At 58.4% G+C, this 25,311-nt stretch overlaps 1 protein-coding gene across 2 annotated transcripts; it reads left to right on the forward strand.

The window, feature by feature from the left end:
- The first annotated feature begins 478 nt into the window (after positions 1-478).
- On the forward strand, positions 479-24,122 carry CADM3 (cell adhesion molecule 3). Of its 2 annotated transcripts, XM_075445068.1 has the most exons (10): positions 479-659; positions 16,822-16,962; positions 17,197-17,349; positions 17,578-17,715; positions 17,953-18,123; positions 18,699-18,789; positions 19,189-19,358; positions 22,583-22,708; positions 23,233-23,298; positions 23,806-24,122. In XM_075445068.1, the coding sequence occupies exons 1-10, from the start codon at positions 590-592 to the stop codon at positions 23,922-23,924; spliced, it is 1,245 nt and encodes a 414-aa protein (XP_075301183.1). In that variant the 5' UTR covers positions 479-589; the 3' UTR covers positions 23,925-24,122. The 2 variants fall into 2 exon arrangements, with proteins under 2 accessions (XP_075301183.1, XP_075301184.1); XM_075445069.1 differs by lacking the exon at positions 23,233-23,298 and having other exon boundaries at positions 480-659.
- Positions 24,123-25,311: the final 1,189 nt, after the last annotated feature.

Below are 25,311 nucleotides of genomic sequence, written 5' to 3' on the forward strand. Positions count from 1 at the left end.
GGCGGGACGCGGCGCTCCGACGGGGACGGGCCCCGAGGGAGTGCCCGGGCCCGCCGAGCCCCCGACGCTCAGGGAGGACCCCCCTCGGGGTCGGGCGAGGCTGCGAGGCACGGGGCTGGGCGGCGCTCCCCGGCGCGGCCGGGACCTCCCCCAGACCAGCACCCCTGAGGGCGGGACCTCCATCAGCCGGGGATCGCGACTGGGGGCGACACCCTGACAAATCGCGACTCCTTTCGGACCGGAGCCCCTCAGCCCGGAGGCGCCACGGGAACCACCGGGACCGCCCCGCCGCCACCCCGCACCCACCTGCCTCCCGCGGGGAGCCCCGCATGCGGAGCGCACCACCGCGCCTCGGGGCGCGGGGGGGGCCGGCGGCCGGAGCGGGCATGTTTACACGGGGGCCGAGGGGGGCGGCATCACCGCGGCCCCCCCCGCCGCCGCGGCACGAATGGTCTCTTCCTCGCGCTCTATTTAATCCCCGCCGCTGCCGCACCGCCGGCTCCAGTCCCGAGAGCAGCATCGCGCAGGGTGCCGCCGCCTCCACGCTGCGGCTCGGCTCGCCCCGGCCCCGCGGGCACCCGCCGCCGCGATGCTGCCTCTCGGCCTCCTGCTGCTCCTCGCCTGCTTCGGCGCCGCCCGGGGAAACCTCTCCCGCGACGGTGAGTGGCGGCTCCGGTACCGGGGCCGGGCGAGCCCCACCCCCGCCATCGCTCAGCCCGTCGCGGCGGGGACCGGCGGGGCGCGCCCCTCCCTCCGGCTGTGCGGGTACCGGCCGCGCGCGAGCGACAGGTGCGGGGTGCGGCGGGGCCGGGCTGCGCCGCGCCGTGCCGTTATGTGGGTCAGACGCGGCGGGGCCCGACAGGTGCCGCCCGCCCCGCCCCGGCCCTGCCCTAGGGGCCCCCCCGCGCCGCCGCCGGCCACGGGCGGCCGGCGGGGCTCAAGGTCACGGCGGCGTCGGTGCTGCCCGCCGTGTCCCCCATCGCCGCGTACCGCCCGGGGCGGGGCCGGGGCGGCGGAAGGTTCCAGACAGGCCCGGGCGAGCGGCGGAGGAGCCCGGCCCCTCCCGGCTCTGCCCGCGGGGGAAGCCCGGCGGATGGAGGCTTACCGATGGGACAGAGCCGCCCCCCGAAAGGATGGCTGCGGTCGATGGTGACCCCCGGGGGGCAGGCAGACACCCTTCGTGGGGACGGTGGTGACCTCCCCGGGGTGGGGAGACCCTTCCCCAGGATGGGGCAGGTCCCTGGCTCCCCCCCAGCAGAGCAGGAGCCCTCGGTGAGAGCTGCCCGGTTGGAGCCTGCCCCCTCTCCCTGGGGCAGTGGGCTTGGGGAAGGGCGGCTGCCCACCATCCTGCCCAGATCGTGCCGCTGCTGGGGGGGTCTGGTCGTATCTCAGTGTCCGTGTGCAAGAGATGGGGGCTTGGCTGAAGCATCAGCCCTGGAGACAAAGGGTGTTTACACGCCGTGTGCCGCGGGGCGAGGCAGCTGGCAATGAAGTGCTGCAAAGCAAATGCGATTTTGGTAGGGGCTCATCAATAGCAGCACCTTGTTTTCCACAACCATTCAACTGTGGAGTCCTTGCTGGATGGCCAGCGCTCACCACTTAGGGCCTGTAATTCCCATCAGGCTGCTGGTGGCTGTGTTTGCCGTGTTGGGTTCCAAGGGCTGTTGTGGTGGAGGGACTGTGGTGCAGAGGGTCAGAGCTCTGCACCGGGCAGCCTGCGGCCCACAGCTCGGGCTGCCTATGATGGAGCAAGGACCAAGCCTCCTCCCTGCCTCCCCCGTGGCCCATCCCCTTGCTGTCACTGGCAGAGTCACTCTGGGGGCTGGTGTGGGTTGGTGGCTGCGTTCCCATCCACGAATACCAGAATTTATTCTGGTTACGGCCATGATCCTCCCACAGGAGCCTGAAAGAGTCACTTGGATGTGGGTGATGCTCAGTCCTACGGCTCAGGGATATCCTGGCATCCCGTGTGTGGTACTGTTCAGCGCGTGGGTCAGAGCTGGGTGGGAGAGGGCTGAGCAACCCAGCAAGCGCTCACGTGAGGAGGGGTGGCTGTGACCTGAAGTTGTGTGTAGTCCTAGGGCGGGATGCAGCCTGGATGATGACACTGCAAGATTTCTTCCAGGGCTGGCCTGCTGCTGTGGCCCAGCCCTGGCCATGAGCTGCCAGGCTTTCTGTCGTCCAATGCGGCAAGACAAACAGACCCAAAAAGCCTTTGGGAGCAGAGGAGATGGATGGCTGGAAGATGTTTGAAAGAAGCTGCTTGTGTGCCTTCCTCATCAGTGCCTTACCCTCATGCCCCTCAGCCATCAGCTCCCAGCATGGCTCTCTGGCTAGGAAAGCCCCTCTGTAACACCTTTCCTGGGGCAGGGATGGAGCAGCTGTCTCCTCTCCTTGAAGAAGTGCTCCTCCATTGCTCTGGATTTCGGAGCTGCACCAGAGCCTGTTGAAGCTGCCTGGGTGCTGGAAGCGCTGGTGCTTCACACCAGAGCCATGTTTGTGTACTTGGCTGGTGTTGTGCTGCTGTCGGCAGATTTCTGAGTGTTTGGGCTGGATGCGTGGTTGTCCTTGCTGCGAGGATTATTCCCCCTGTAGAGTTATTCCACTTCAGTTGTGTAACGCTTTTGTTTGAACAGTGCCCTACTGTTGTCCCATGGGAAGCCACAACATGACAAAACCAGACTTCTTGGGGCTGTTTTTCCCTGTGCTTGGTAGCAACCTCATCCTGCTGTGGCACCGACGTTGTGGCCTCTGAAAAACCCTCAATATACAGCACAAGGAGCACCACCATCCTGCGGTAGCAAGGGAGGAGGCTGGGCAGCTTCGGTGGCACAGCAGGGAGCTGAGCTCAGGTCTCACATGCAGTTACCTCCCACTGTACCAGAGCTACTCCACTCATTGTGTGTGTTTCTCTTGCTGGGAGAAGCCTCAGTGTTGAGGGTCTTAGAGCTGGGTCTGCCTGACCAGGAATAGATGTCACAGCAGGGGGGTCAGGGCTGCTCTATCTCCTCCTGTAGATGCTGAGACTGATTAGATGGCTTGTGCCCATGCATCCCCATTGGCTGAAGAGAGCCTGGAGACCATCTTGAGATGTCTGAAGCCAGGTGATATGAGCTCCCTGCCTGGCGTTTGTGGAGACTCAGGTTCAGGAGACTATCCGCTTCCCAGAAGGTGGCTTTATCTTTCTGAAGCTGGTGGAGGTGTCTGCTTGGCCAGACCATGCAGGAGGAGCTTTCTCTGTCTTAGGAAAACACCCTGTGCTTCCAGCTGGTGTCCTTTGTATAAGAAGTCACCCACCCTGCCCTGCCTGTGTGGGAATGGTGTCTAGTGGTAGGAGGATAGGGCTGGGAGAGAGGTTTGGGGCTCTTATCTCTAGCCCTGGAGCAGGTGATGACTGCAGGTCCTGTAGTCCTGCTCCCTCATGAGAAGCTTTGAGGAGGTGTTGGCACTGGTCCAGAGCCAGACAGCAGGAGGCTAAGACCTCCAGCCTGTAGCATTGGCCCTGGCCTGCAGCAGGGAGATTCTTGGGAAGAAGGCCTGGTGTGCAGAAGTGGGATGGTGGAAGCCTGGTAGTTGTCTGAAGCTAACATAATCCTTTGATTGCTGCTTATGGCAGTGCTTTTAACAAACTGATGTGTGCAAATGCCCTGTTCTCACATGTCATTAGGGCTCACCATATGCTACAAGTCTCTGTGCCAGCACAAGCCCTTGACACTAGAGTAGAGGAAGCAGTGACATCCCTGATGAGGTGGTGGTGTGCAGCCACGAGAAGAGGGAGTGCAACCTATCTGCATCTCTCGATACCTGGATGGCCTGATTTTGGATGACTCTGATCAACTGCCTAGGGGGAGTGAGCTGATCTTGCAGTGTTGATGCAGCTGGGATCAGCATGTCAGCTGGAGGAAAGCATCCCTCTGAGCAGCTGAGTGGAGGGAGCCGGATGGGAGTGGGAAAGCCACTGCTCAGCTGTCTGGCACAACGTGTTAGGCTCAACAGGCAGTGCTGGATTTTAAGACAATGCAGGGGATCAAGAGCTGCGGAACTGCCCCACTGCATACCCAGACGGTGAGGGGATGTGCTGGCACTGCTGCCGTGGGACAGGAATTTTGCTGCTGTCCTGATAATGCCTCAGATTTTGGCATGATCTGCAACGCTGAGGCCAAAGGTGTTTTCTATGAGTGTGGTGGCTTGGTCTGCTGGCCAGAGGAGAAATCCCCAGCAGACTGTGGTGTTGCTGCTGAAGCACGAGTTGAGCACCTCTGAAGTCTGGGTACCTTTCCTTCTCTGGAAGGAGGTGGAGGGAAGCACTCTACTTGCCCAGGATTCCCTGCTTGGGAGGTCTCGTGCATGCTAGATGCTGCCTCTTCTCCCTCTGCCTGACATTCTCGTCTCTCCAGGGGTGTTGGAATTGCCGGAGTAACTGGAAACATCTACATCTGGGTAGTCACCCTGGTGCTGGCACAGCCAGGCACTTAGCCAGATGGAGGAATCTGCATTAAAGCTAACATTCTTGTTTGTTTTCACTAGGTTGGTTTTAACCTAGTTTTACGCCAATTCAGGGTGTCGCAGGACCATTCAAGTCCTTGCAGGAGCGGAGCAGTGAGAGAGAGGAAGTGGTGCAGGATGTGAACAGGCATCCAAGGTGCCTTTGCTGGTGGCAGTGCTAGTGTGGTGGTCCTGGATCTTGGTGGGCTCTGCTTATGTGCTGCTAGGCTTGTTCTCCTGGATCCCGTGTGTTTGCTGTGTTAGAGCTGCTGCAGAGCACGATCTCCTTGTGCAGGTACCTTCTAAGCAGTGCTCTGCTCCCTGTGCTGGCTTTTGGCGTGGTACCCTCCAAGGCCCAGCCTTGTCTCCATCTGAACTGCTCTCCAGGCTCCTTTTACAGCCCAGGCAATAACTTGGTCATGCAGGTCATCTGATGCTGTGTCTGCACAGATTGAATTGCCTCCTCATTGCTCGTTCTTCAGTGACTCCATGGGTCCTTGAAGGTGATGCCAGTGCTATAACACCCACGTAATCAGGTGTATCTGATCCTCTTCCTCTGAATTACTGGGTCAGCTCAGCTTGAACCATCTGGTCCAGTTTTCTCTCCTCTTGGCCAGGCCTGCAGCCATGAAGTGATGGAGCAGCAGAGCCTTCATTGTACATGAAGGTATGATGGTAGGGTGTAAGTGATCTCTTTGGTGCCTGGGCTCCTCTGTCTGCCTGGTGAGGCTCTCCATCCCTCTCTGAAAGAGCTCCTGCTTTCACCCAGGGCTGTCTCTGCACCTCTGCCACTGTTGCAGGCAGCCCTGGGCTGTGTGGTTGCTGTGGCAGAGGGGGGCTCTGCTGGCTGGGGGAAAGGAGAGGACCCAGGCAGGAGTTGGATGCAGTAATGCTGTGGGGTGTGTTTGGGCAGCCCTGATGCCAGAAGCACTAAGCCAGACGAGGCTGCTTTAAAAAAGCAGTCAATAACAGCGGAAGGAGGCAGAGAAGCAGAGATGTGTGATGAGGGCTGGGTGGGAATGTGCTCAACCATTCCAGTCACCTGCCTGATGTCATGCTCTGCTGTAGTATGGTCTGAGGGTACAGGGACTGGTGTGCGCACAGGCAGGCGTTAGATGCTGCAGCTCCTGCTGCTTGGGCATTGTGGAGGCTCCCCAGTGTCACAGGGACGTGCTGGAGGACAGCAGTGCTTGCTGTGGAGCCAGACAACAGCATCTTTCCAGGTGACCCGAGTTTGCCTGTGGCTGTGGAGCAACAGAGCTGCAAGCTTCCCCTTGTTGCTGCAGGGTCCTGCTCAGGAGGATGTGGCTGTTCCTCAGGTGATGCTTTGGGCAGTGCTCCATCTGCAGGTGCTCTTCCTCAGCTTACAGTGCTTCAGATGGTGTATTTACTGGCAAGCCCAATGTGGAGCATTAGCTTTTCCAGACCACTGCTTTTGCTGCTGCTTTCAGGCCATCATTTCCAGGCAAGTTTTGATGCTTCTGGTCCGAGTGACCAGTGGTGCAGAGAGCAGCAGGGTTCCTGGGCCGCCTGCTGTGCAGGTGCTGCACAGGAGGCAAGTTCATTTCACAGAATCACAGAATAGTAGGGGCTGGAAGGGACCTCTGTGGGTCATCTAGTCCAACCCTCCTGCTGAAGCAGGGTCACCCAGAGCAGGCTGCACAGGACCTTGTCCAGGCAGGTCTTGAATGTCTCCAGAGAAGGAGACTCCACAACCTCCCTGGGCAGCCTGTTCCAGGGCTCCGTCACCCTCAGAGGGAAGAAGTTCTTACTCATGTTCAGACAGAACTTCCTGTGCCTCAGTTTGTGCCCATTGCCCCTTGTCCTGTCACTGGGCACCACTGAAAAGAGCTTGGCCCCATCCTCCTGACACCCACCCTGCAGATATTTGTAAGCATTTATCAGGTCCCCTCGCAGCCTTCTCTTCTTCAGGCTGAACAAGCCCAGCTCCCTCAGCCTCTCCTCGTAGGGGAGATGTTCCAGTCCCCTCATCCTTGTAGCCCTGTTTCCTCAGTCTGGAGACAAGCGCAGGGCTGACTGTGGCAGAAGACAGGGCTTGTTGGGACCCCATTGCCCCATGCACCCTGGGGACCTGTTTTCCAGAGGTGGGATATGTTTGGTGTCTGTGCCAGCACCGTGCCCAGGGCAGCAACTCCTCATGCTCCTTTCTGCTGCTCTTCGGCTTTTGCTCTGTTCTCCTCCCAGGCTGATGTGCAGTGAAGCCGTGGGGAGATGGGCCCAGGGGTGCAGTGTGCTGCTGCTGGTGCTCCTGCCTTGGCTGTGTGCTGCAGGGGTCTGCTCTTAGCTGGTGTTTAAACACCTTCACCTCAAGCAGATGAACGCAGTAGCAGGTCAGCATCATGGCACTTTTCTAGAGGGCTCTGTTTTGCTGCTCCACATCTCACCAGCTTTGGTTTTTTTGTCTCCCTGTGTTGCTGGGGACTTCAACTCCAAAAGGGACAGACCATGCAACAACAGACATGATCTGGCAGGCCACAGCCAAAGCCGAGAGCGCTCCGTTCTCTCTGGGCACCCACTGGGATGTGGGGACTCGCTGCTGCAGCTGGGCACAAGAGAGTATCCACTGCAGTCACCTGAAAGACCAGTGGGATTGGACCAGTATTTTAATCTTTTGAAATTACTCTTCCTTGCTGTCTTTCTGGGAAGTTGGGAGGCATTGGTGTGTATGATGCCCATCGGCAGGCATTCTGTCCCCTAGCAGAGCTGCCAGGGTTTCCCCATTTCTTCTATTATAAATATCCTCTTACTCAACCTTGTGTGTTTAATACTTGGATGGTTGGGAGTCACAATTTCTCATGCCAGCTCGGGCAGAGCTCTGCTGCAACTGTTTAGATGCCTGCAAAGCAATAAGCAATGAACCAGGGCATCTGAAGCAACCATTTCTGAGACACCTCGCTGGGCAGGCGGGAGATCCTTAAAACAGAACTGTCAAAGCAAAGAGCTCGTTCCCTTGGCAACAGTCATGTTGGAGATTGGCCTTAGGGTAGGAGCTAAAAAACATGCTCAGAGAAGTAGTTATCAGCTGTTTGCTGTCAAGGTGGAGAAGGGCCCTGGGAGAGGGGTCACCCTGCCTGGCTCTGCTTGCCGCTGCCCTGTGCCAGAGGAGTCCTGTGAGTAGGAGATCTGGGTGAGCTTGCTGCTTGCTTACAAGGGAACTGGTCCCCTTTTGGAGGGTTCCAGGAAAGCTCTGATGCTGGGGATGGCTGCCACAGTGCTTGGGTGATTTGTGGGGGCCCAGAAGGGGGCTTTTCTCCCTCATCTCAGTTTTGCTGCCTCCGAAGACTTTGCCTGTACTCAGCAGGCTTGTGTGCAGCGTGTGCCTGAGCTGGGGCCTTGGGTCTTCCTGGGCAGGCTGCAGCTTTGGGCTTTGGCTGGTGACTTGCAGGTAGGGGTGACAACAGATCCTCTCGACCGTGGGATTGCTGGTGGCCTTGGGAGGCAGCGATCACCATCCCTGGTACTGGGATTCCCTGGTGATGCCACTGTCTTTTGAGCTAATTGGCCACCAGGCTGGTGTGAATGTGCAAACACGACTGCACAGAGCTGCCAGCCAAAGCTGCAGGCAGGAGCTGCTGCTGCTGCCATCAGAGGGGTTCCCCAGCTCCCTCGTCCCCTGACCAGCCTGCTCCTGTCCCAGCTCTCTGCAGGGGCTGGTCCAGCCCTGGGGCAACTGGAAGAGCGCTCAGTGTCTGGAGGTGCCAGGCTGTGTGCTTTGATAGGGTAAAAAGCAGAGTCCTGCTGGTCCCAGAGGAGAGGTTGCTTCCCAGCTCTGCTCTGCTGTGTGGCAGCGGAGGAAGGCATGTGATGAGGATGTACCCAAAGGCACACAGGAGGGGCTCTGTCAGCTTTCTGTAAAAGCAGCCAGCCAGAACTGGAGGAGGAGGGCATCCTGTGATCAGAGAGCTTCAGCAGCACTTGCAACCAGCCTCTCCCTTCAGCTGCTTTTCTTCCTTCGCTGCTGATTGATTGCTAATTGCTGGCCATGTTTCAGTTGCTTAACCCTGGTCAGGTGTCACAGGCAGCTGTCAGCTTTCACCATACCCTAGGGCAGGGTCTGTCAGGAAGGTGACCCCATCCCTACGCCCTGGGAGAAGGATGCACCTCTGCAATGTACTGGTGGCACTTGGGGCCGAGTGTCAGAGCCCCTTGGACCAAGACCACCTGCTTTCAGCTGCAGAGGGCTCGAGGCTGCTGGAGAGCATCAGTGGGGTCCTGGAGGCTGTGACCAAAGTGTCTAGAGTGGTCTTGGGAGAACCCCAGCGAAGGCCCAGGGTTCAGGGCAGACTGTGATGAGGGGCTGGATCCTTTTGCTTTGCCTCTTCGCAGAGAACACTAATGTACACATCTGCTTTCAGAAAAGTAATACAGAACTCGGTGTTTAGGGTGGGGAGTGGGAGTTTTTCGTGTAGGCCACACTTGGAGGTACGAAGGCCCTGCACTTGGCTGACCACTTTGCTTGCAGGGTGTGAGCTGCTGTCACGCTGGGAGCCTGGTCAGATGGTCCCGTTGTCTTTCCCCCCATTAACCTCTGGATCTTAAACCCTACAACACAAGCCCCCAAAGCAGAGGGCTTGGCTGTTGCAGAGCCAGCTGTTGAAAAGTAGCGTGTCACAGCATCCCTGTCTAAGAGATTTGGAGTTTGTGGCAGACTCTTAGGGGTGGTGTGGGTTTTTTTCCCCACTTCTAGTGAACATTTGTGTTAATGTGACAGTCCTTTGTCACCCTGCGATCAAATCCCTTCCTTTGTGGGAAGGATGGGTCAGAGGCTGGCTGTTGCGAGCTGAAGGTACAAGGGTGGGAGCTGGCACATGGGCCAGAGGGAGGTTTTGGCAGGAGAGGGTGCAAATGGGGATTCTAGGTGGATTTGTCCCTGTGAGGGTGAGGAAAACCTGGGAAACTTCCCAAAGCACCTGGATGCCACAGCTCCTGTGGCCTTCCTGTGCAGGGGAGAATTACCTGCCCAGCCTGAGAGTGGGGTACCCCTGCTTGCTGGGAGAGCAGCTAGGTGATGGCACACAGGGATGTCCCCACTTCTGGTTCTCTCCTAGATCAGCCTGGCTTCTTGCATCCTTCTCACCACCACCTTTCGGTCTGAGCCTGCTTCAGCCTGGTCCTCCATCTGCTCGCTTCACCTCCTGCTGCCCATACCCTCCTCTGCCTTGCTGTTGCTGTCTGGTGCGGAGCTGTCTGATCTTGCTAGCGGCCTCTTGGTGACAGCACTTGGTAAAGCCTTGCAGCCGCAGGAGATGTCTAAATGCTTCAGGACTGGAAAAGGAGCTGGCCCTAGAGGCGTTGCAGGAGGGCTCCTTGTCCCCAGGGATGCATCCTCTGTCCGCAGGCTGGAGCGTGCCGGTGAGACTGGCTTGCACAGGCAGGCGTGCAGGGAAGTGGAGCATGGGGTGACATTGAGCAGATGCACTGAAACAAGAGCAGGTTTCTCCCTCTAACAAAATCTGGAGCAAGTCAGCTGCTGGTGAGGAGGAGCCTGGAAGCTGGGCACTGGGTATCCCAGACTGTGGATTCACACGCTGCTCAAATCAGCTTGCAAGCAAGCTTGCACAGCAGATGTCTGAGCCCGCTTGGCTGGGTTTGCAATCCACCAAGTTCAAAACTGCCACCTTAGCTGGGCTGCTCCAGCATCACCACGTGGGAAGGATGCCTGTGGCTGGAAATGGAATTTTGCAGTTCGTGGCTGCTGAGTGAATTATTAAAATACAGTCCTTGGAGAGGAGATAACTGCCTTAGAAAATGTCTTTGTCAACAGGGATAAATTGGATCTTTATGATGATGAAACTAGACTAAATAGAAAAGAATGAGGAAAATGGGAAGTGTTGCTCTTTGGGCCACAGCTGCGGACTGGAGGTGTTTGAGGGGTTTGAGCAGTGGATGTTTTCCTCTGGGCCTGCTTCTGCCCCAACAGAAACAATTTCACAGCGTGGAGGCAGGCTCCGATGGGTGCAAGGTGGACATGTGAGGTAGAGGCTGGGAGAGGGTCTTGGTAGCCCCAGCTCCTGCCTGCCTTGACCGTGGTTGCTGTGGGAAGGGCCTCTGCAGCTTTTGGCAGGCCTCAGCAAATGCTCTTCTGAGGTTGGTGTGGGTGACAGGGTGTCCTCCAGATGCACCATGGAGGCTGCTGGGCTGCAGTGCTCTTCTCAGGCATTGATCACTGCTTCCCTTAGAATGCTCCAGGTGAAACGGCTCCTGGAAGGCAGAAGGCATGCCATGGAGTTGTGTTGCAAAAGCCCCCCGAGATGTGGTGCTGCAGAGGATTTGTGTGTCTGCACGGGAGCGTCCTGGGACTGGAAGCAGCAGAGCTGCAGACCTCTGAAGAAGGGTCCATGCTGGCAGGGGATGCACAGGCTGGCAGGTCATGCTGCTGCGCTCAGGGAGCTGGGAAAGGCGTGTGCATCATTTTTCCCCTAATAAATATGAACACAACATCCCTGCAAAAGTGCGCAGGTTTAATGAAATATTGATTTTTCTAGAATGTGGTGCTTCTCTAATTTCACTGTGCTGACTAGTAACCAAAACAAACACGGGCAGCAGCTCTTGGCCAAAAACAGGGGGCCTGGTGAGGCCTTTGCTATGGTGTTTTGTGGGGTGCCTGAGGTTGCTCTGCCTGTCCTGGGTTCTGTGATAGTAATTGAGCCTGCCTGCAGCAGGTCTGTACTCCTCCAGGAGGGCCCTGTGGAGGGAGAGACAGGTCCTTTGCCTTCCAGGAGACCTCACTGCTGGCTTGCCGCCTGCAAAATAACTTTTCACCCTATTGCAGGATGATGACAGGGGCCTGATGTGGCCAGTGAGGCTTGGGAACCCTGCGGAAGGTGTAGATCCGAGGGATCTGCTTCTCTCTCCTGGAGAGAAGAGCAGTGAGCATGAGAGGGCTGCTGGCCACGCAGGCAGTGGGGTCCTGGGCAGGCAGTGGGGTCCTGGGCAGGCAGTGGGGTCCTGGGCAGGCAGTGGGGTCCTGGGCAGGCAGTGGGGTCCTGGGCAGGCAGTGGGGTCCTGGGCAGGCAGTGGGGTCCTGGGCAGGCAGTGGGGTCCTGGGCAGGCAGTGGGGTCCTGGGCAGGCAGTGGGGCCCTGGGCCGGCTGCAATTGCCCAAGCCCAGGACAGCACGGGGAGGGCTGGGTTCAAACACTGCGTGCTTCTCCTACCTTGCCTCGTCCCTGCAGAGCAGTGCTGGCATCCCTGGGGCCGTGCGCTCGCCTTCTTTGCCCCAGTGTGAGAGCAGAAGCTGTCCTCTGATCCAGCCTGGCGCTGAGCCCTGCCATGGTGCTGGGGCTTGGGCTGCGCAGCCCCTCGGACCGTAGTGGCAGGGCGGCCCACGGGGCTGCCTTGGCCATTGCGTGGTGTCGCAGAGGGAGGGTGAGGGACCGGTGCCAGCCCGGACTATCAGGTGGCAATGGCTCCGTACTGGCAGCAGGCACTGGCACGGCGAGGACGGATGCTTCCCTGAGTGTCCAGCACCTGTCCCCGGGCTCGCCGTGGCCGTTTCAGTCAGCATGCCAGGAAGACCTGAAAGCTTTTGCTGCAGCCAGCTTTCCATGGCAGCTTTGCTCTGTTCCTCCTGATGCATCTGACCACCCAGGGTGCAGCCCAGGGCCCCCTGGGGTGCTGGGACCCCTGTGCGATGTGTGCCTCCTTTCTCATAGCAGCACCCCTTGAAATGCTGTTGAAGGGCCATGGCGGTGTCAGTGTGGCCTGGGCTGCCCTTCATCTTCCTTGGGAACCCCTGGGCTCTCACTGGGACGTGCTGAGGCTGGAGCTGCTGTGTTTGGGAGCAGTTGCGCAGCACGGGGCATCTTCCTTATCACTGTGCTGCTGTCCCCAGCCCAGGGATGGCAGCTTTGCCTCCTATGCCCTGCTGCATGCCCTGCTGCATGCCCTGCTGCATGCCCTGCTGCATGCCCTGCTGCATGCCCTGCTGCATGCCCTGCTGCATGCCCTGCTGCATGCCCTGCTGCATGCCCTGCTGCATGCCCTGCTGCATGCCCTGCCAGAGGGGCCTCTCACCTGCCAGGGCAGCAGTGGACTGCAGAAGAACAGGGACCCCACGGGCCATGCCTTGCTCCTCATGGGCTGTGGCCAGAGCGAGAGGGGGTGAAGCTCCTCATGATGGGACTTGCTGCTCCTAGGGTCTTGCTGCCCTCTCCTCTCCTGGCCCCATGGCAGCTCCCATGGTGGCTCTGCCCCTGTTCTGTCAAGGGCCAGCAGGTTACAGCCATGGCAGTTTTTAATTAAATCAAGCCGCACTGGTGCAGTGGCCCAGCCGTGCCCATCTGTTCCTCCAAGCTGTTGGGTGCATGGTGTGGAGGCGAGCTGAGTATCTAGGTCGGTGAAGTGGATAGAGAACTGGCTGAATGGCAGAACTCAGAGGGTTGTCATCAGCGGCTCTGAGTCTGGTTGGAGGCTGGTAACAAGTGGTGTCCCCCAGGGGTCAGTACTGGGCCCAGTCTTGTTTAACTTCTTCATCAATGACCTGGATGAAGAGTTAGAATGTACCCTCAGCAAGTTTGCTGATGACACCAAACTGGGAGGTGTGGTAGACACACCAGAAGGCTGTGCTGCCATTCAGTGTGACCTGGATAGGCTGGAAAGCTGGGCAGAGAGGAACCTGATGAGGTTCAACAAAGGCAAATGCAGGGTCCTGCACCTGGGGAGGAACAACCCCAGGCACCAGTACAGGCTTGGGACAGACCTGCTGGAGAGCAGCTCTGCGGAGAGGGACCTGGGTGTCCTGGTGGACGACAGGGTGACCATGAGCCAGCAGTGTGCCCTGGCTGCCAAGAAAGCCAATGGGATCCTGGGGTGCATCAAGAAGAGTGTGGCCAGCAGGACGAGGGAGGTTCTCCTTCCCCTCTACACTGCCCTGGTGAGGCCCCATCTGGAGTACTGTGTCCAGTTCTGGGCTCCCCAGTTCAAGAAAGATGAAGAGCTACTGGAGAGAGTCCAGCGGAGGGCTACGAGGATGGTGAGGGGACTGGAGCATCTCCCCTACGAGGAGAGGTTGAGGGAACTGGGCTTGTTCAGCCTGAAGAAGAGAAGGCTGCGAGGGGACCTAATAAATGCTTATAAATATCTGAAGGGTGGGTGTCAGGAGGATGGGGCCAAGCTCTTTTCAGTGGTGCCCAGTGACAGGACAAGGGGCAATGGGCACAAACTGAGGCACAGGAAGTTCCGTCTGAACATGAGGAAGAACTTCTTCCCTCTGAGGGTGACGGAGCCCTGGAACAGGCTGCCCAAGGAGGCTGTGGAGTCTCCTTCTCTGGAGACATTCAAGACCCGCCTGGACAAGGTCCTGTGCAGCCTGCTGTAGGTGACCCTGCTTCAGCAGGAGGGTTGGACTAGATGACCCACAGAGGTCCCTTCCAACCCCTAGTACTATTCTGTGATTCTATTCTATTCTATGCTGGAGGGCGCAGTGCGGCAGGCCGGAGGGGCTCTGCTGCAGGGGCTGGCATGGGGCTGTGTCCCCCACCCTGCACGAGCTGCTGGTATGTGCCTGTGGGTGGGAGAGTGGCTTTGCTGCTCTCTGCAGAAGCATGGTTTCCAGGGGGTTGGAGACCCATCTTGGTAGTTGCCGCTGTACAGCTGTGAACCGGGGATGGAGAAGGGAGGTCATCAAAAAGGCTGAGCCACAGCTGTGATGGATCTCTGTGACTCTGTGTCACCCAGTATGGGGGTGCAGGTGGCATTACCTGGCCCCTGCCCTGGGGGAAACACACCTTGCTCTGTTTAACTGCTCCCCACACTAATATCTTAAGGAAGCCAGTGCTGTGGCAGGTGATGGTAATTGTGTGAAGAGACTGAGTCTGTTCTGGGTGGGTTTTAGACCCTGTCCTCAACTGCATCTGAATTAGTGTTTTGAGTTTGGACAACAGTGGCTTGCAACAGCCTAATCCCCTAATTATGGTAGTAGCAGCACAAAGGCATCATTAACCAAATTAAAACAAGCTGACAGACAGATCTCCCCAGTCAGGAGGAGGGTACAGAGAGCTGTGGCCTTGATCCCTAGCCAAGCTGCAGACCCCAGCATGTGATGTCGGAGAGACATGTCCTGCTTGCCCAGTGCTGTACTCAGCTTCAGCGTCCTGGTGGTCCTCGATGGAGCTCCTGTTGTGCCCAGGCCTTGAGTGAGCTGGAGATGTGTTGGGGAAGAGCCTGGATTGCAATCAGCAGCTGGGAACAGGCTGTGGAGCAAAGCCTGGGTGCTCCAGCCAGCTGGTGTGTGGGGAAGGCTTGATCACAGCCTGTAAATGCAGAGATGGGAACCAGAGGCTCTTCAGCCAAGCAGGCAGGAGTGTAGCAATGGCTGAAGGCTGGCCATCCAAGTCAGGCAGGTGGAGAGGAGCAAAACTTCAATAGCAAGCATGAAACATCAGAGATGAGGAGTTTTCTGGAGAGAGAGAGAGAGTGTCTTTACCCTGGGAATATTTTTAATCCAAATTTGGTGCATCTGTGGTAATCATAGCTGCTGGAGGTGGACAGGGAGTGATTCACGTGCTTTCCTGCCTGGGCTTTCCTGGAGTTTAACATGAGTCAAGCGGTCCCTGGGAAGCCCAGCAGCCTTGTCCTCCTGCCATCTTCCAAAACCTCTTCACTCCTTCCTGCTCCCTGTGATAGCTTTGGGGAGCTTGCAGCATAAGCAAAAGAAAGTATTTTCCTTCACTGTTCAGAGTGGAAAATGGGGGAATTCAGCTGAAACTGCTTCTACCCCTTTCCTTCGATAACGGGAGCTTATCCCAGGCAGTGAATATCACGCAGGAAAACAAGCCCATGAAATCAGGACTGCACTGCAGGCTGTGTGGGCACACAGGCAGGATCACCCAAGGCTTGGGGGTCCTGAGGCCAAGTCCCTGCCTAAACATGAGTAACTTGGGCTGGGACAGGAGATGACACTTTGAAGCCCCATGTCCAGCACATGAGCAAAGTGCAAACAGCAGCAGCATCTGTGTTACTCCTTGTTGTCCATGTGGCTGCCTGTGGACCCAGCTGGGTGAGGAGGGTGTGCAGCCCCCAGGCTGGGAGAGTCAGGCTCCCCCTTCTTTCTGTGCTGCTCAGCTTACTGGCACATCAGCTTTCCCAAAATAGCTGTCCTTGGGGCAGGTGGGGGGTTATCTGATCCTGTTGCTGCTCTTCTCTGCCCTTGGGAACGTCAGCAGTGTGGAGCCTGAAGAAATCAAAGGACGGTATCTTAGCTGAGGAAACGGTCAGGGAGGGGATGTGGACAGCCCAGGAGCAGCATGAGCAAGAGAAAATCCCTTTAAGGAATGACATGGAGAGCAGGCCACGGACTGCACCCCACAGGCTGCACTCAGTGGACTGCAGATGCTTTTGCTGGAGGCAGGGGTGGAGATGGCCAGCAGAGCATCCTGTTGCGTGGAGCACTTGGCACAGAGGCACCATGGGTGTGGGTCCTGGCTTGCTGGCACTGCCAGGGTGGTGGAGCAGAGCTTGCTGTCTCTTCAGCCGGTGCCTGTGCTGGTGCCAGGCCCTTCTGGTGTGCCCCTACTCCTGCCTGGAGGACACTAGCTGCCTGTAACTTCCAGCAGTCCCAGGGGCTGTGCTCAGAGCCAAGCCTGACACTGACCTCTGTGTAGGTTGGTATGGAGCTACTGCCTGAGGACAGCAGTGTCCCAGGAGCTGCCATCCCAAGCGGGTGCTACAGGTTGGGGTGGCAGGATGGATCCTGCCCCCTGGTCCTTGCTTCTGCAGCTGTAGTAGGACCATTCCCTGCTGGGGAGTGGATCGCAGTGGGAGACCTGGGCTGACATGTGCTCGTGAGCAGCTCCCTGTTGTCCCCAGGGTTTGCAGGATGGCTCCACTCCAAGTATGCTGCCTGTGCCATAGAAACCACTTGTCCCTGGAGAAGGACATGCACCCACAAGCACGTGTGTGTGTACACACATCCATGCTCGAGGGACTGTATAGATGCTCCCAAGACAGACACATGTGCACACTGGCAAATACTCAGACTGAAGGTCTCTCTGGATCCAGCCAGACCTCTGGCAGTGCCTGCTCCTCTTCCCCATACCCCTTCATGCTGCCACCCAGAACAGCTGAGCCCAAGTGACCCAGTCCTCCTACCCCTGTCTGTGTAGCCCAGCTATCCAGGGCTTGAGGTCAGCTGGAAAAAAAGGTTTGTCCCAAACAAGCCATATTCAGCCCAGCACTGAAGTCCTACTTGTCCTAGGAGTTCTAGGTGTGCCTCTGTGTCCCTCACTCCCTTCCTTTGGTTGGTCAGTAATGCTTGTGCACACCTGAGGAGAGGTGATGCCCAGGGCCTTGGCTAACCTCTCCTGTCTGTGTCCAGAGAGCCAGCCCACAACGTCGGACGAGACTGTGGTGGCCGGTGGTACAGTGGTGCTCAAGTGCCAGGTGGAGGATCCCGATGACTCCTCACTACAGTGGTCCAACCCTGCCCAGCAGACCCTCTACTTCGGGGAGAAACGAGGTACATGTGCAGGAACTGGCTGTGGGAGAGGGTTGCCTTGGGGAGAGGAGCCAGCTCCAGGACGAGAGCGATGGTGAGGTAGAGGGAAAGTGGACCAGGGCTGGTGGTGCCCCAGAGGGTGATGTTCATTCCTGCTCCCCACCTACAGTAATGCCACCAGACAAAATACGAGCAAGGGGCAGGATGTGGTGGTACTGAGCCTGTCACTCACTCTGCTGTCCATTTTCCCCTTAGCCCTACGAGATAACAGGATCCAGCTGGAGAGGTCTACCCCCAACGAGCTGACCATCAGCATCAGTGATGTAGTGTTGTCAGATGAGGGGGAATATACCTGCTCCATCTTCACCATGCCTGTGCGGACTGCGAAGGCCCTGGTCACTGTGCTGGGTAAGCCACTGGTGGCAGCCCCCCCGGCCTCCTCCCGATCTCCTGCCTGCTAGCAACTTACCTGCAAGATGCTGTCTCTACAGCCATTCATCTCTGCTACTCGTGTGTTCCTACCCATTAACTCATCCTTGCTGTGTTTATTGATGTGTCTGCATGTGCGGCTGTCTCTGGGTGGCAGCACACGCACACCTAATAGGCTGTTGTATTTCTTGCCTCCTCCTCTACCAGGAATCCCCCAGAAACCCCAAATCTTTGGCCATGAGCAGCCCATCGATGAGGAGAAGATAGCCCGGCTGACCTGCCGGTCCTCTGGCAGCAAGCCTGCCGCCCAGCTCCGGTGGAAGAAGGGGAATAAGGAGCTGAAGGGTGGGTGCCCGAACAGTGGGGCTCTGCCCCAAGGAACTGGGTTGGCTGGGGAACGCCACGGTCTCAGGTGAGGCACCAGGGGTTGCAGATGTGCCTGGTGCTGGATGACACTGGCATCCTATGCTACTGCCAACAAAGGGATGGGGATAGGGTGTCCCCGGCTCAACATGCACGTCAGCCTCGTGCCTCTGCTGGAGTACTGTGTCCATCAATTCTAATGGTTCGCTGTCCCCACAGATGAGGGCACTGAGGTGGTGGAGGACCCCAATGGAAAGACCTTCACCGTGAGCAGTCGGGTGGAGTTCCGCGTCACCAAAGAAGACAACGAAGCCGAGGTGACCTGCACCGTGGACCACGAGTCTCTGCAGAATTCTGAGAGGTCAACCACGCAGAAGCTGCAGGTCCACTGTACGTGGCGCATGGAGAATGACAGGACAGGGTCACATGGGGAAGGGTGCAGGGCTGTGGAGAGGTGGAAGAGATCACCGCGGTTCAGCAAACATCACACACGTGGCTTTCCATTTACACTTATGTACAGCCATCAGGTATGCAGGCTCACCAGCCTGCCTGCACAGCGCTCCTGTCACAAGCAGGGGCTCCGTGCGGTGACACTTCCCCTCCACATGCACACCTGTAGTTTCCCCTGCCTGTCCCTTTCCCCTGTGTCCTGCCTATCCCTGTCTCCCTGGGACTTGCCTGTGCTATCTCCTGCTACCTGCCTGCACCATCTCCCATGTCCTGCATGTCCCCATTCCCCTTGTCTAGCGTGTGCCCTGTGATGACAGGGTGGGGGGCATGGAAGCTGCACTGTACACCCCCAGAGTGCTGACACCCACCCTGGTGCACTCATGCTGCATCCCTGCACATGCAGAGCTGGGGCTGAGGCAGGGTGCAGGAGCAGGGTTTTGGGGTGCTGGCGGGCCCCTGCACAGCGTGGGGCAGGGACAGGCAGTCACCCAACTGTGCCTCTCCTCTGTTTTCAGACAAGCCAACAGCGAAGATCGAGCCGCATCCCCAGTACCCACGGGAAGGCGAGAAGCTCCAGCTGCAGTGTGACGGACAGGGCAACCCCATGTAAGGCCCCCCCCTTGCCTTCCTCCTGCTCAGCCCTCCCAGACTCTGGCCAACTCGTCCTTCTGCTACCAGGCTCCCAAAACCACCGTGTAGCCCTCCCCAGAGCTCGGGCATGGCATCACAGGTAGTGCTCTGTGGGCTCAGGGCTGGGGGCCCTGGCCTTGCATCGACACCAGGTAGGGCCAGGCACTCCCCAGAGAACAGGTAAAGCACCTGCCCTCTCCCTGGAGCACCAGATCGATCCTGGCTCATCTCTAAATGGGGCATTTCCCTCCTGCTTAAATGCTCCTACACCTTCATTGTCCCCTCCACTGCCCAGCTAGGGACTGCGCTCTCATCCCAGCCCACCCAGGGTGCTGGGGGAGGGCAGTGGTACCTCACCACCATCCTGCTCCACAGCCCCCAGGAGTTCCTGTGGGAGAAGGAGGGCAGTGATGCACCCCTGCAACTGAGCTCGGACAGCGTCCTCATCTTCCCCTTCCTCAACAAGAGTGACAGTGGCACCTACGTCTGCACGGCCACCAGCTCCATGGGCAGCGTTGTGGCCAAGTACAACCTTGATGTCAGCGGTAAGCAAGGCCACAAGGCACCCAGCATCACCTGGCTTCTCCCGGCAGCTGCTGGTTGGCACAGCTGCCTCCATCCTGGCTGTGTCTCCCTGTGAAGAGGCACACGGGTCCAGGGAGGGCTGTCGTGGGAGGGGGGCTTTGGCGCAGGGTGGGTGCGTGCATGAAGCTGGGTCCTGGCATGCTTGCTAGCAGAGCGCTGCTGCATCTCCACCTCCTCCGGCCACATCCAGCCCTGCCATCCTTCCCTGCACAGTGCAGAGATGCTGCCTGAGGCTGAGAAAGGCAGACAGCAGTTTGGGGAGGTCAGGTCAGGGACACAGCGTGGCCCAGGATGAGCTCGGTACGTGTTGCTTTGAGTGGGGAGAGGGTGCAGCTGGGGGAACTGCAGGGGCTGGAGGCAGGACTCTGCTGGAGTCTCTAGCACAGGAGGACAGGCCAGTGCTCCTGAGCCTGTCACGGGCAGGAAGCCTCTTCGTGTCGCCACCATGAGCCAAAGAGGATTTCCAGATGGCGCTGACCCCTCCAAACCACGAGGTGCCCTGGCAGCCCTGTCCCAAGCTTCTGGAGATGGGTGCCATGGCTTGGCCTGAGCCGCTGGAGCTACAGGCTTGTATGGTGACCCATGTCCCCAGAGCATATCCCCACTCAACACCCATCCTTGCATGGGAAGGGGAGCACCCTCCATCTCCCACATGGTGCCGTCCCCTTGCTGCTTCCCCTTGTCCCGGCCGTGCTCTGCCACCATGTTCACTGTCGCCGTGCCCTGCTGTGTCCAAGCGCCGTGTTGCACGTGGAGCATGGGGCTGGGAGGACTTCTCCAGCCCATCCCCGGTGGTGGCGGTGCTGCCCCAGCTCCTGTGCTGGGCACCCAGCCCCTTGCCCGGCAGCTTTCCTGTGTTTGTAGGAGCCTGTTTCTCTGTGGTTTTGGCCTTGGATTTGAGGTTATCCTGCTGTTCTGCCAAATCTTTTGCCATCTGTCTCCTCTCTACCTGCCTTGGGCTTTCCGTCTCCCAGCACTCCTACGTGCTCCAGCTCTTCCCTTTCCCTCCCCTCCTGTTTTGGGTACTCGGGGCATCTTTCCCCTCCAACATGGCAGCGGGTAGAGGGAGCGCATGGCAGCAATGGCACCTCGGGCACCCTGTCCCCCTGAGTCACTCTGCCTGCCCAGGATGAGGCCCTAAATGCCCAACCCTGTGCAATCATTCCCTTGTGTGTGCCCCATCCTGCTAGGTGTGGGGTCTGCACAGGGAGCTGGTTCCTGAGCTGGGCTGTGAGCACACAGCAGCACCCAGAGCCCTCCGTTCCCATCCAGGAGCACAGCAGTCCCAAGGATGCTCAGCACCCATCCAGGCTGCTGGACACCATCCATGAGCACCAGCGTCCCTCACCTGCTTGGTGTCACAGCCCTCAGCAGAGGAGCTCCCCATCTAGGCTTGGGTTCCCCTTGACAAATCCGCCCTTTCTTTCCCCAGAGCCATGCGGGTCTCGGGCACCATCACTGGAGCAGCAGCCTTGGCCAGCTGAACCCTCTAGCCTGCCTGCTACAGTGGCCACCTTGCTCAACACCAAGGGAGAGTGGGGACGGAGCTATTCCTGAGGGTGTGTATGGGAACATGTAGGTGGCACCTCATGGTGGGTGATACTTTCCAGCCACTGCAGTGCTAGGGCTCCCAGGCAGGAGGGTCCCAGTGGGGTCCCCCACAGAGAGAGGGGTGATCAGGAGTGTGCTGGCAGGATAGGAGATGAGGGAAGATGTTCACAGCAGTGTGTCCTGGAGGACAGTGGCAGGAGAAGTGGGACTCATGGCCAAGAGTGGGGTCAAGGAAGGAGCCACTGAGAGGTCCCATCAGGCTGAGGGTAGCTGGGGTCCCCTCCAATGGACTCTGTCACGCCTCACTGCCACTCCCAGGGTTGATTCATGTCCCTGTGTTTTTGTTGTCCTCCCCAGATCTTTCCCAGCTCCCCATCCCACATGTTCACTCCACTCCAGCCCCTCCGCCAGGCCCTTCCCAGCCCATCTCTCATGCTTCCATGGCCACCGCTTCATCCTTCACTCCAGCTCCCATCCAAGGTACCGTAAGCTCCTTTTCTCTCTCTTTATGGACCCACTGCTACCCAGTACCGTGGGAGAAGCTCTGCAGGAGGATGGTGGCCCAGCCCTGGGCGAGGGACACCCTTGCCACATCCTAGGTGCCCAGCTAGGCTCCAGTCCCCGTGCAGCTGCTTGTTGGCATGTATAGACCCTGCAGCCACCATCTCCATGCTTTGGAGTGGCAGTGTGTGACAGAAATGAGCCAAGACCCCAGGGCCTGGGCTGCGTGATAGTCCTTCCAGCTCTTTCTGGCAGGCTGTAGCAGCAGCTGCCTGTGAGCTGTAACTTGTGCCTTGTGTCCATGTGAGATGTCATCCCTCCGTCCTGTTGCCTCCCCTGCTCTTTCCCACCCCATCCTGTCCGAGCACCTCCTCTGAATGTTTCTGTGGCTCTTTCCCACCTGAGCTGATGGGGCACAACAGGAGTGGAGAGGAAGGAGGATTTGTCCCTGTGTACCAGGGCTAACACAGGATCCCAGCACAGACTGTTACAAGATGTGGCTGACATGGGACTGGCCTTGGGGTCCCACCTTCCTTGGCATGCCGTCACCTGCTGGGGTGCAGTGTGTGGTCATGCCAGCCTGCCTGTCACCTTCCTGTTAGCACAATGCAGGGGAAGAGAGAGCCAAGCCTGCCTCTACCACGTGTTCAGCTTCCCCTTTTGGGGAAAAATCCCACCGTGAAGGATGGGGTGGTGGGATCATGGCTGTGCCTGAAGGCAGTGGTACCAGAGCATGTTGCTGGTGCTGCTCCCTGTGGCACATCGCAGGCCACCAGGCAGAGGGATGGGTTTGCCCATTGCAGCTCTTCTTGGCTGCCTTCTTGCCCAGGCAGGACTCCCAGCACAGCCGTCGCAGCTCCTCTAGGCTCACTCCCCGTAGGAGCCGGCACCAACGGTCATTGCTTTCCCCCCCCTTGCTTCCCCTGTTGCCTTTCCTTTTCTTGCTCCCGCCTCCACAGCTCTCATCTGCAGCAGGATCAAGCTGATGGCACTGAGCTGAGCAGGATTGGACCCTCCAAGGTGCCTGCCTGCAGCCCTGAGTGGTCTGTGGGATGAGAAGCAGCCTCTGCCACACAGCAGGGTCCGCAACGTCTCCTTCTCTCTGTTTTCTCTCCCTTTGCTCTCTGGACAGATGCCAGCCCCGTGCCCTCAACCTCCAGCACGTACCATGCAGTGATCGGTGGGGTGGTTGCCGTCATTGTCTTCCTCCTGCTCAGTCTTGTCATCGTGTTGGCACACTACCTGATCAGACACAAAGGTACGGGGCGGGGGAGCTGAATGAGGTGGGGCATGGAGCCAAGACCCCTGTGTCATGTCAGAGCAGGCGGTACAGGGCGTGCTCCCCCCTTGGTGGGTCTCTGGGAGCAGGGCTACGTCCCTGAAGCGAGTGGGCAGCATGGGGCACAGGTGAAGGGAGGTGACTCCCCGTCTTACAGACCTGCTGTGTGTCCAGAGAAATCCAGGGCAGCCAGTGGAACCCTCTTGGGTTTGGGGGCTGCTGCCCATGCTTGTGCTGGCACCAACCCCAGTGTGGAGATGTCCCAGTAAGTCTTTGAAGCTGGGCAGCACCAGGCAGAGGCAGCTCCTACCCCATTTCTCCATCTCTCCTTCATGACTTGGTACCCACCACCCCAGGACTGCCTGTACAACTGCCCCTGACTGTGCCTGACCCTACCTCCTCACTCTCCCTCCTCTCCCCGCCATCTCTCAAGCCCTCCGCCTTCCTTCTTCCCCTCCACTGTTTCCATCTCCCCATCCCTGGACTTTTCATCCACCCAGCAGGTATGTGCATAAGACACGGGGAGACGGTCACATCCAGACATCGTCAAAACCCAGCAGAGGTGATGTGTGAGTAAGAGCCCCCCAATCCCTGCCCTCCGAGTCCAGCAGATATGCTGCCTTTGCCCCACGCCATGCCGGCTCCAGGGGTAGTCAGGAGCTGGAGCCTCCTTGCAGATGGCAGTTTTGCAGAGAAACTCCAGCTTTCTGAAGAGGGAACAGGGTCAGGGACACAGGGAGGGGCAGATGATGGGGAGGGCAGGAGATGTACCTGAAATGCTGGCAAGGGCTGCTGCTTGCAAAGGGGGAGGCAGTTTCACCCTCTGGCTAGAGACAACTGTGAAAGGCTTGAGCAGCCCAGATGAGACTTGGTCTCTGAGCAGGGCTTGTCCTAGGGAACGGGTGACTTTTCCATTTCAGGCCAAACCCAAAGGATTTTACTCTCTCCTCTGCTTTCCAGCCAGCCCTCAGACTCTGCCACCAGGGCCCCTCCAGGCAGCCCAGCCTCCCCCTGCTTGTGTGGGAGTGGGATGCCAGCAGGGTCCCTCTTGACATTGACCTGCTCTCCCCACCCAGGTACCTACCTGACCCATGAGGCCAAGGGGTCGGATGACGCCCCAGATGCCGACACAGCCATCATCAATGCAGAGGGCGGCCAAGCCAGTGGTGATGACAAGAAGGAATATTTCATCTAGGGGCGTTGAAGAGGGTGAAAAATGGAGCCAACAGACCCTGATGGAAACAGAAACCAGACCACAAACCCCACTCAACCCAACAGATTTTCTCTCGTGCCCGGCACGGGCAGATGAATGGATAGAGGGATGGCGGGACAGAGAGCAGAGAGCGACCAGCCTGAGACATGATGCTTCTTCTTGAACTTGTACAAAACGTTATTACTACGAACAGTGAAAGCCCTGGCCCTGTTTGCTTGCTTGCACCTCCATCCTTGCGACCGGTGCTCACGCAAAACACAGACCAACCAGTGAGTGAGCGACTTTCCTTCTTCCTTTGGACCTTTGCTTTGGTTTCGTGGCTGCTCTTTGCTTTGGGCCCTTGGTTGGGATGTTGGGCTGGGGTCAATGTAGCTCTTTCCTTTGTTTCTCTCCATTTTCGTTTCTTTGACATCCAAGGATAAAATCAGCTCCAGACTCTGGCAGAAGCTTGGGGCAGCTGGGCGGCCCCTCTGTCATGAACGCTTGCCCCATTCCTCCAACCGAGAGCCGGGAGCCACGTTCCCATCGCTCCCCCCAGCCTCGGCTGCTGCATGATGGCCCCAGCCCCAGCTGGGATGGGGACCGTGGCTGGTGGGACAGGAGCAGGGTGCTGATGGGCAGCGTCTCTGCCTCCGAGGTTGTGGCACATGGCTGGGGTCAAGCAGGGAGGGACCCCAGGCCCCTGCCCTGATTTTATCCTTGGTGGTTCTTGTTGAACAGTGTCCATTCGGGAAGAGAGCTGTCCTCGTGCAGTAGATGTGTGAAGGGGGGGTGAGCTTCCAGGATGGGAACTGCTGAGGCCCCCAGAGAGACTGGGAGCTGCCAGGCACTGTGGCTCCCCGGTCCCACCCCAGTGGGAGGGGGGAGGGCAGAGGTTTGGGGGCGAATCCAGAGAAAAGAGCCCCAACTTTGCAAATTCTCAGATTGAAAATGTCAATTTAAACCATCTATTGAGATGTTCAGTGCAGGGCAGGAGGCCACCTGCGCTGGGAGCACTGGGCAGAGCCAGTGGGCCTGCAGCCATTGCAACTCCCCTCTTCATTGGTCTGGCTCTGGGGCTCCCAGAGCCTCTGGAAAGGTAGTTTAGACCCTGAGGATGGCTTCAGCCAGAGCCAGCGCAGCTGGTGGCACCACGGGAGCCGAGCTGGAGACAACCTGCTCCACAGCACAAGCAGCCCAGAGCAGCCTGAGGCCTGGGATTCCTCTGGCCAAGGAGATGTGTAGAGTGGGGCTCCACCAGGGTCTGCTTCTTTGAGCTGTCTATGCCCCTTCCCTCCCCAGACCCTTCCAAGGGCAGGTGTGAGCTTGGGAAAGGCCGTTTCCTCTCAGCTCCAAGCACTGCAGCCAACAACGGCTGAAATGCCTGGAT

Source organism: Opisthocomus hoazin, chromosome 30 (assembly GCF_030867145.1).
Source record: "Opisthocomus hoazin isolate bOpiHoa1 chromosome 30, bOpiHoa1.hap1, whole genome shotgun sequence".
In the NCBI taxonomy this organism is placed as follows: Eukaryota; Metazoa; Chordata; class Aves; order Opisthocomiformes; family Opisthocomidae; genus Opisthocomus; species Opisthocomus hoazin.

What these genes read in the sequence shown, in the direction of transcription:
- CADM3 (XM_075445068.1), top strand. Translation starts at nt 590, where the DNA reads ATGCTGCCTCTCGGCCTCCTGCTGCTCCTCGCCTGCTTCGGCGCCGCC. An exon ending in GGCCCTGGTCACTGTGCTGG is followed by an intron (nt 17,350 to 17,577) that starts GTAAGCCACTGG and finishes CTCCTCTACCAG; the next exon opens with GAATCCCCCAGAAACCCCAA. An exon ending in GACGGACAGGGCAACCCCAT is followed by an intron (nt 18,790 to 19,188) that starts GTAAGGCCCCCC and finishes CCTGCTCCACAG; the next exon opens with CCCCCAGGAGTTCCTGTGGG.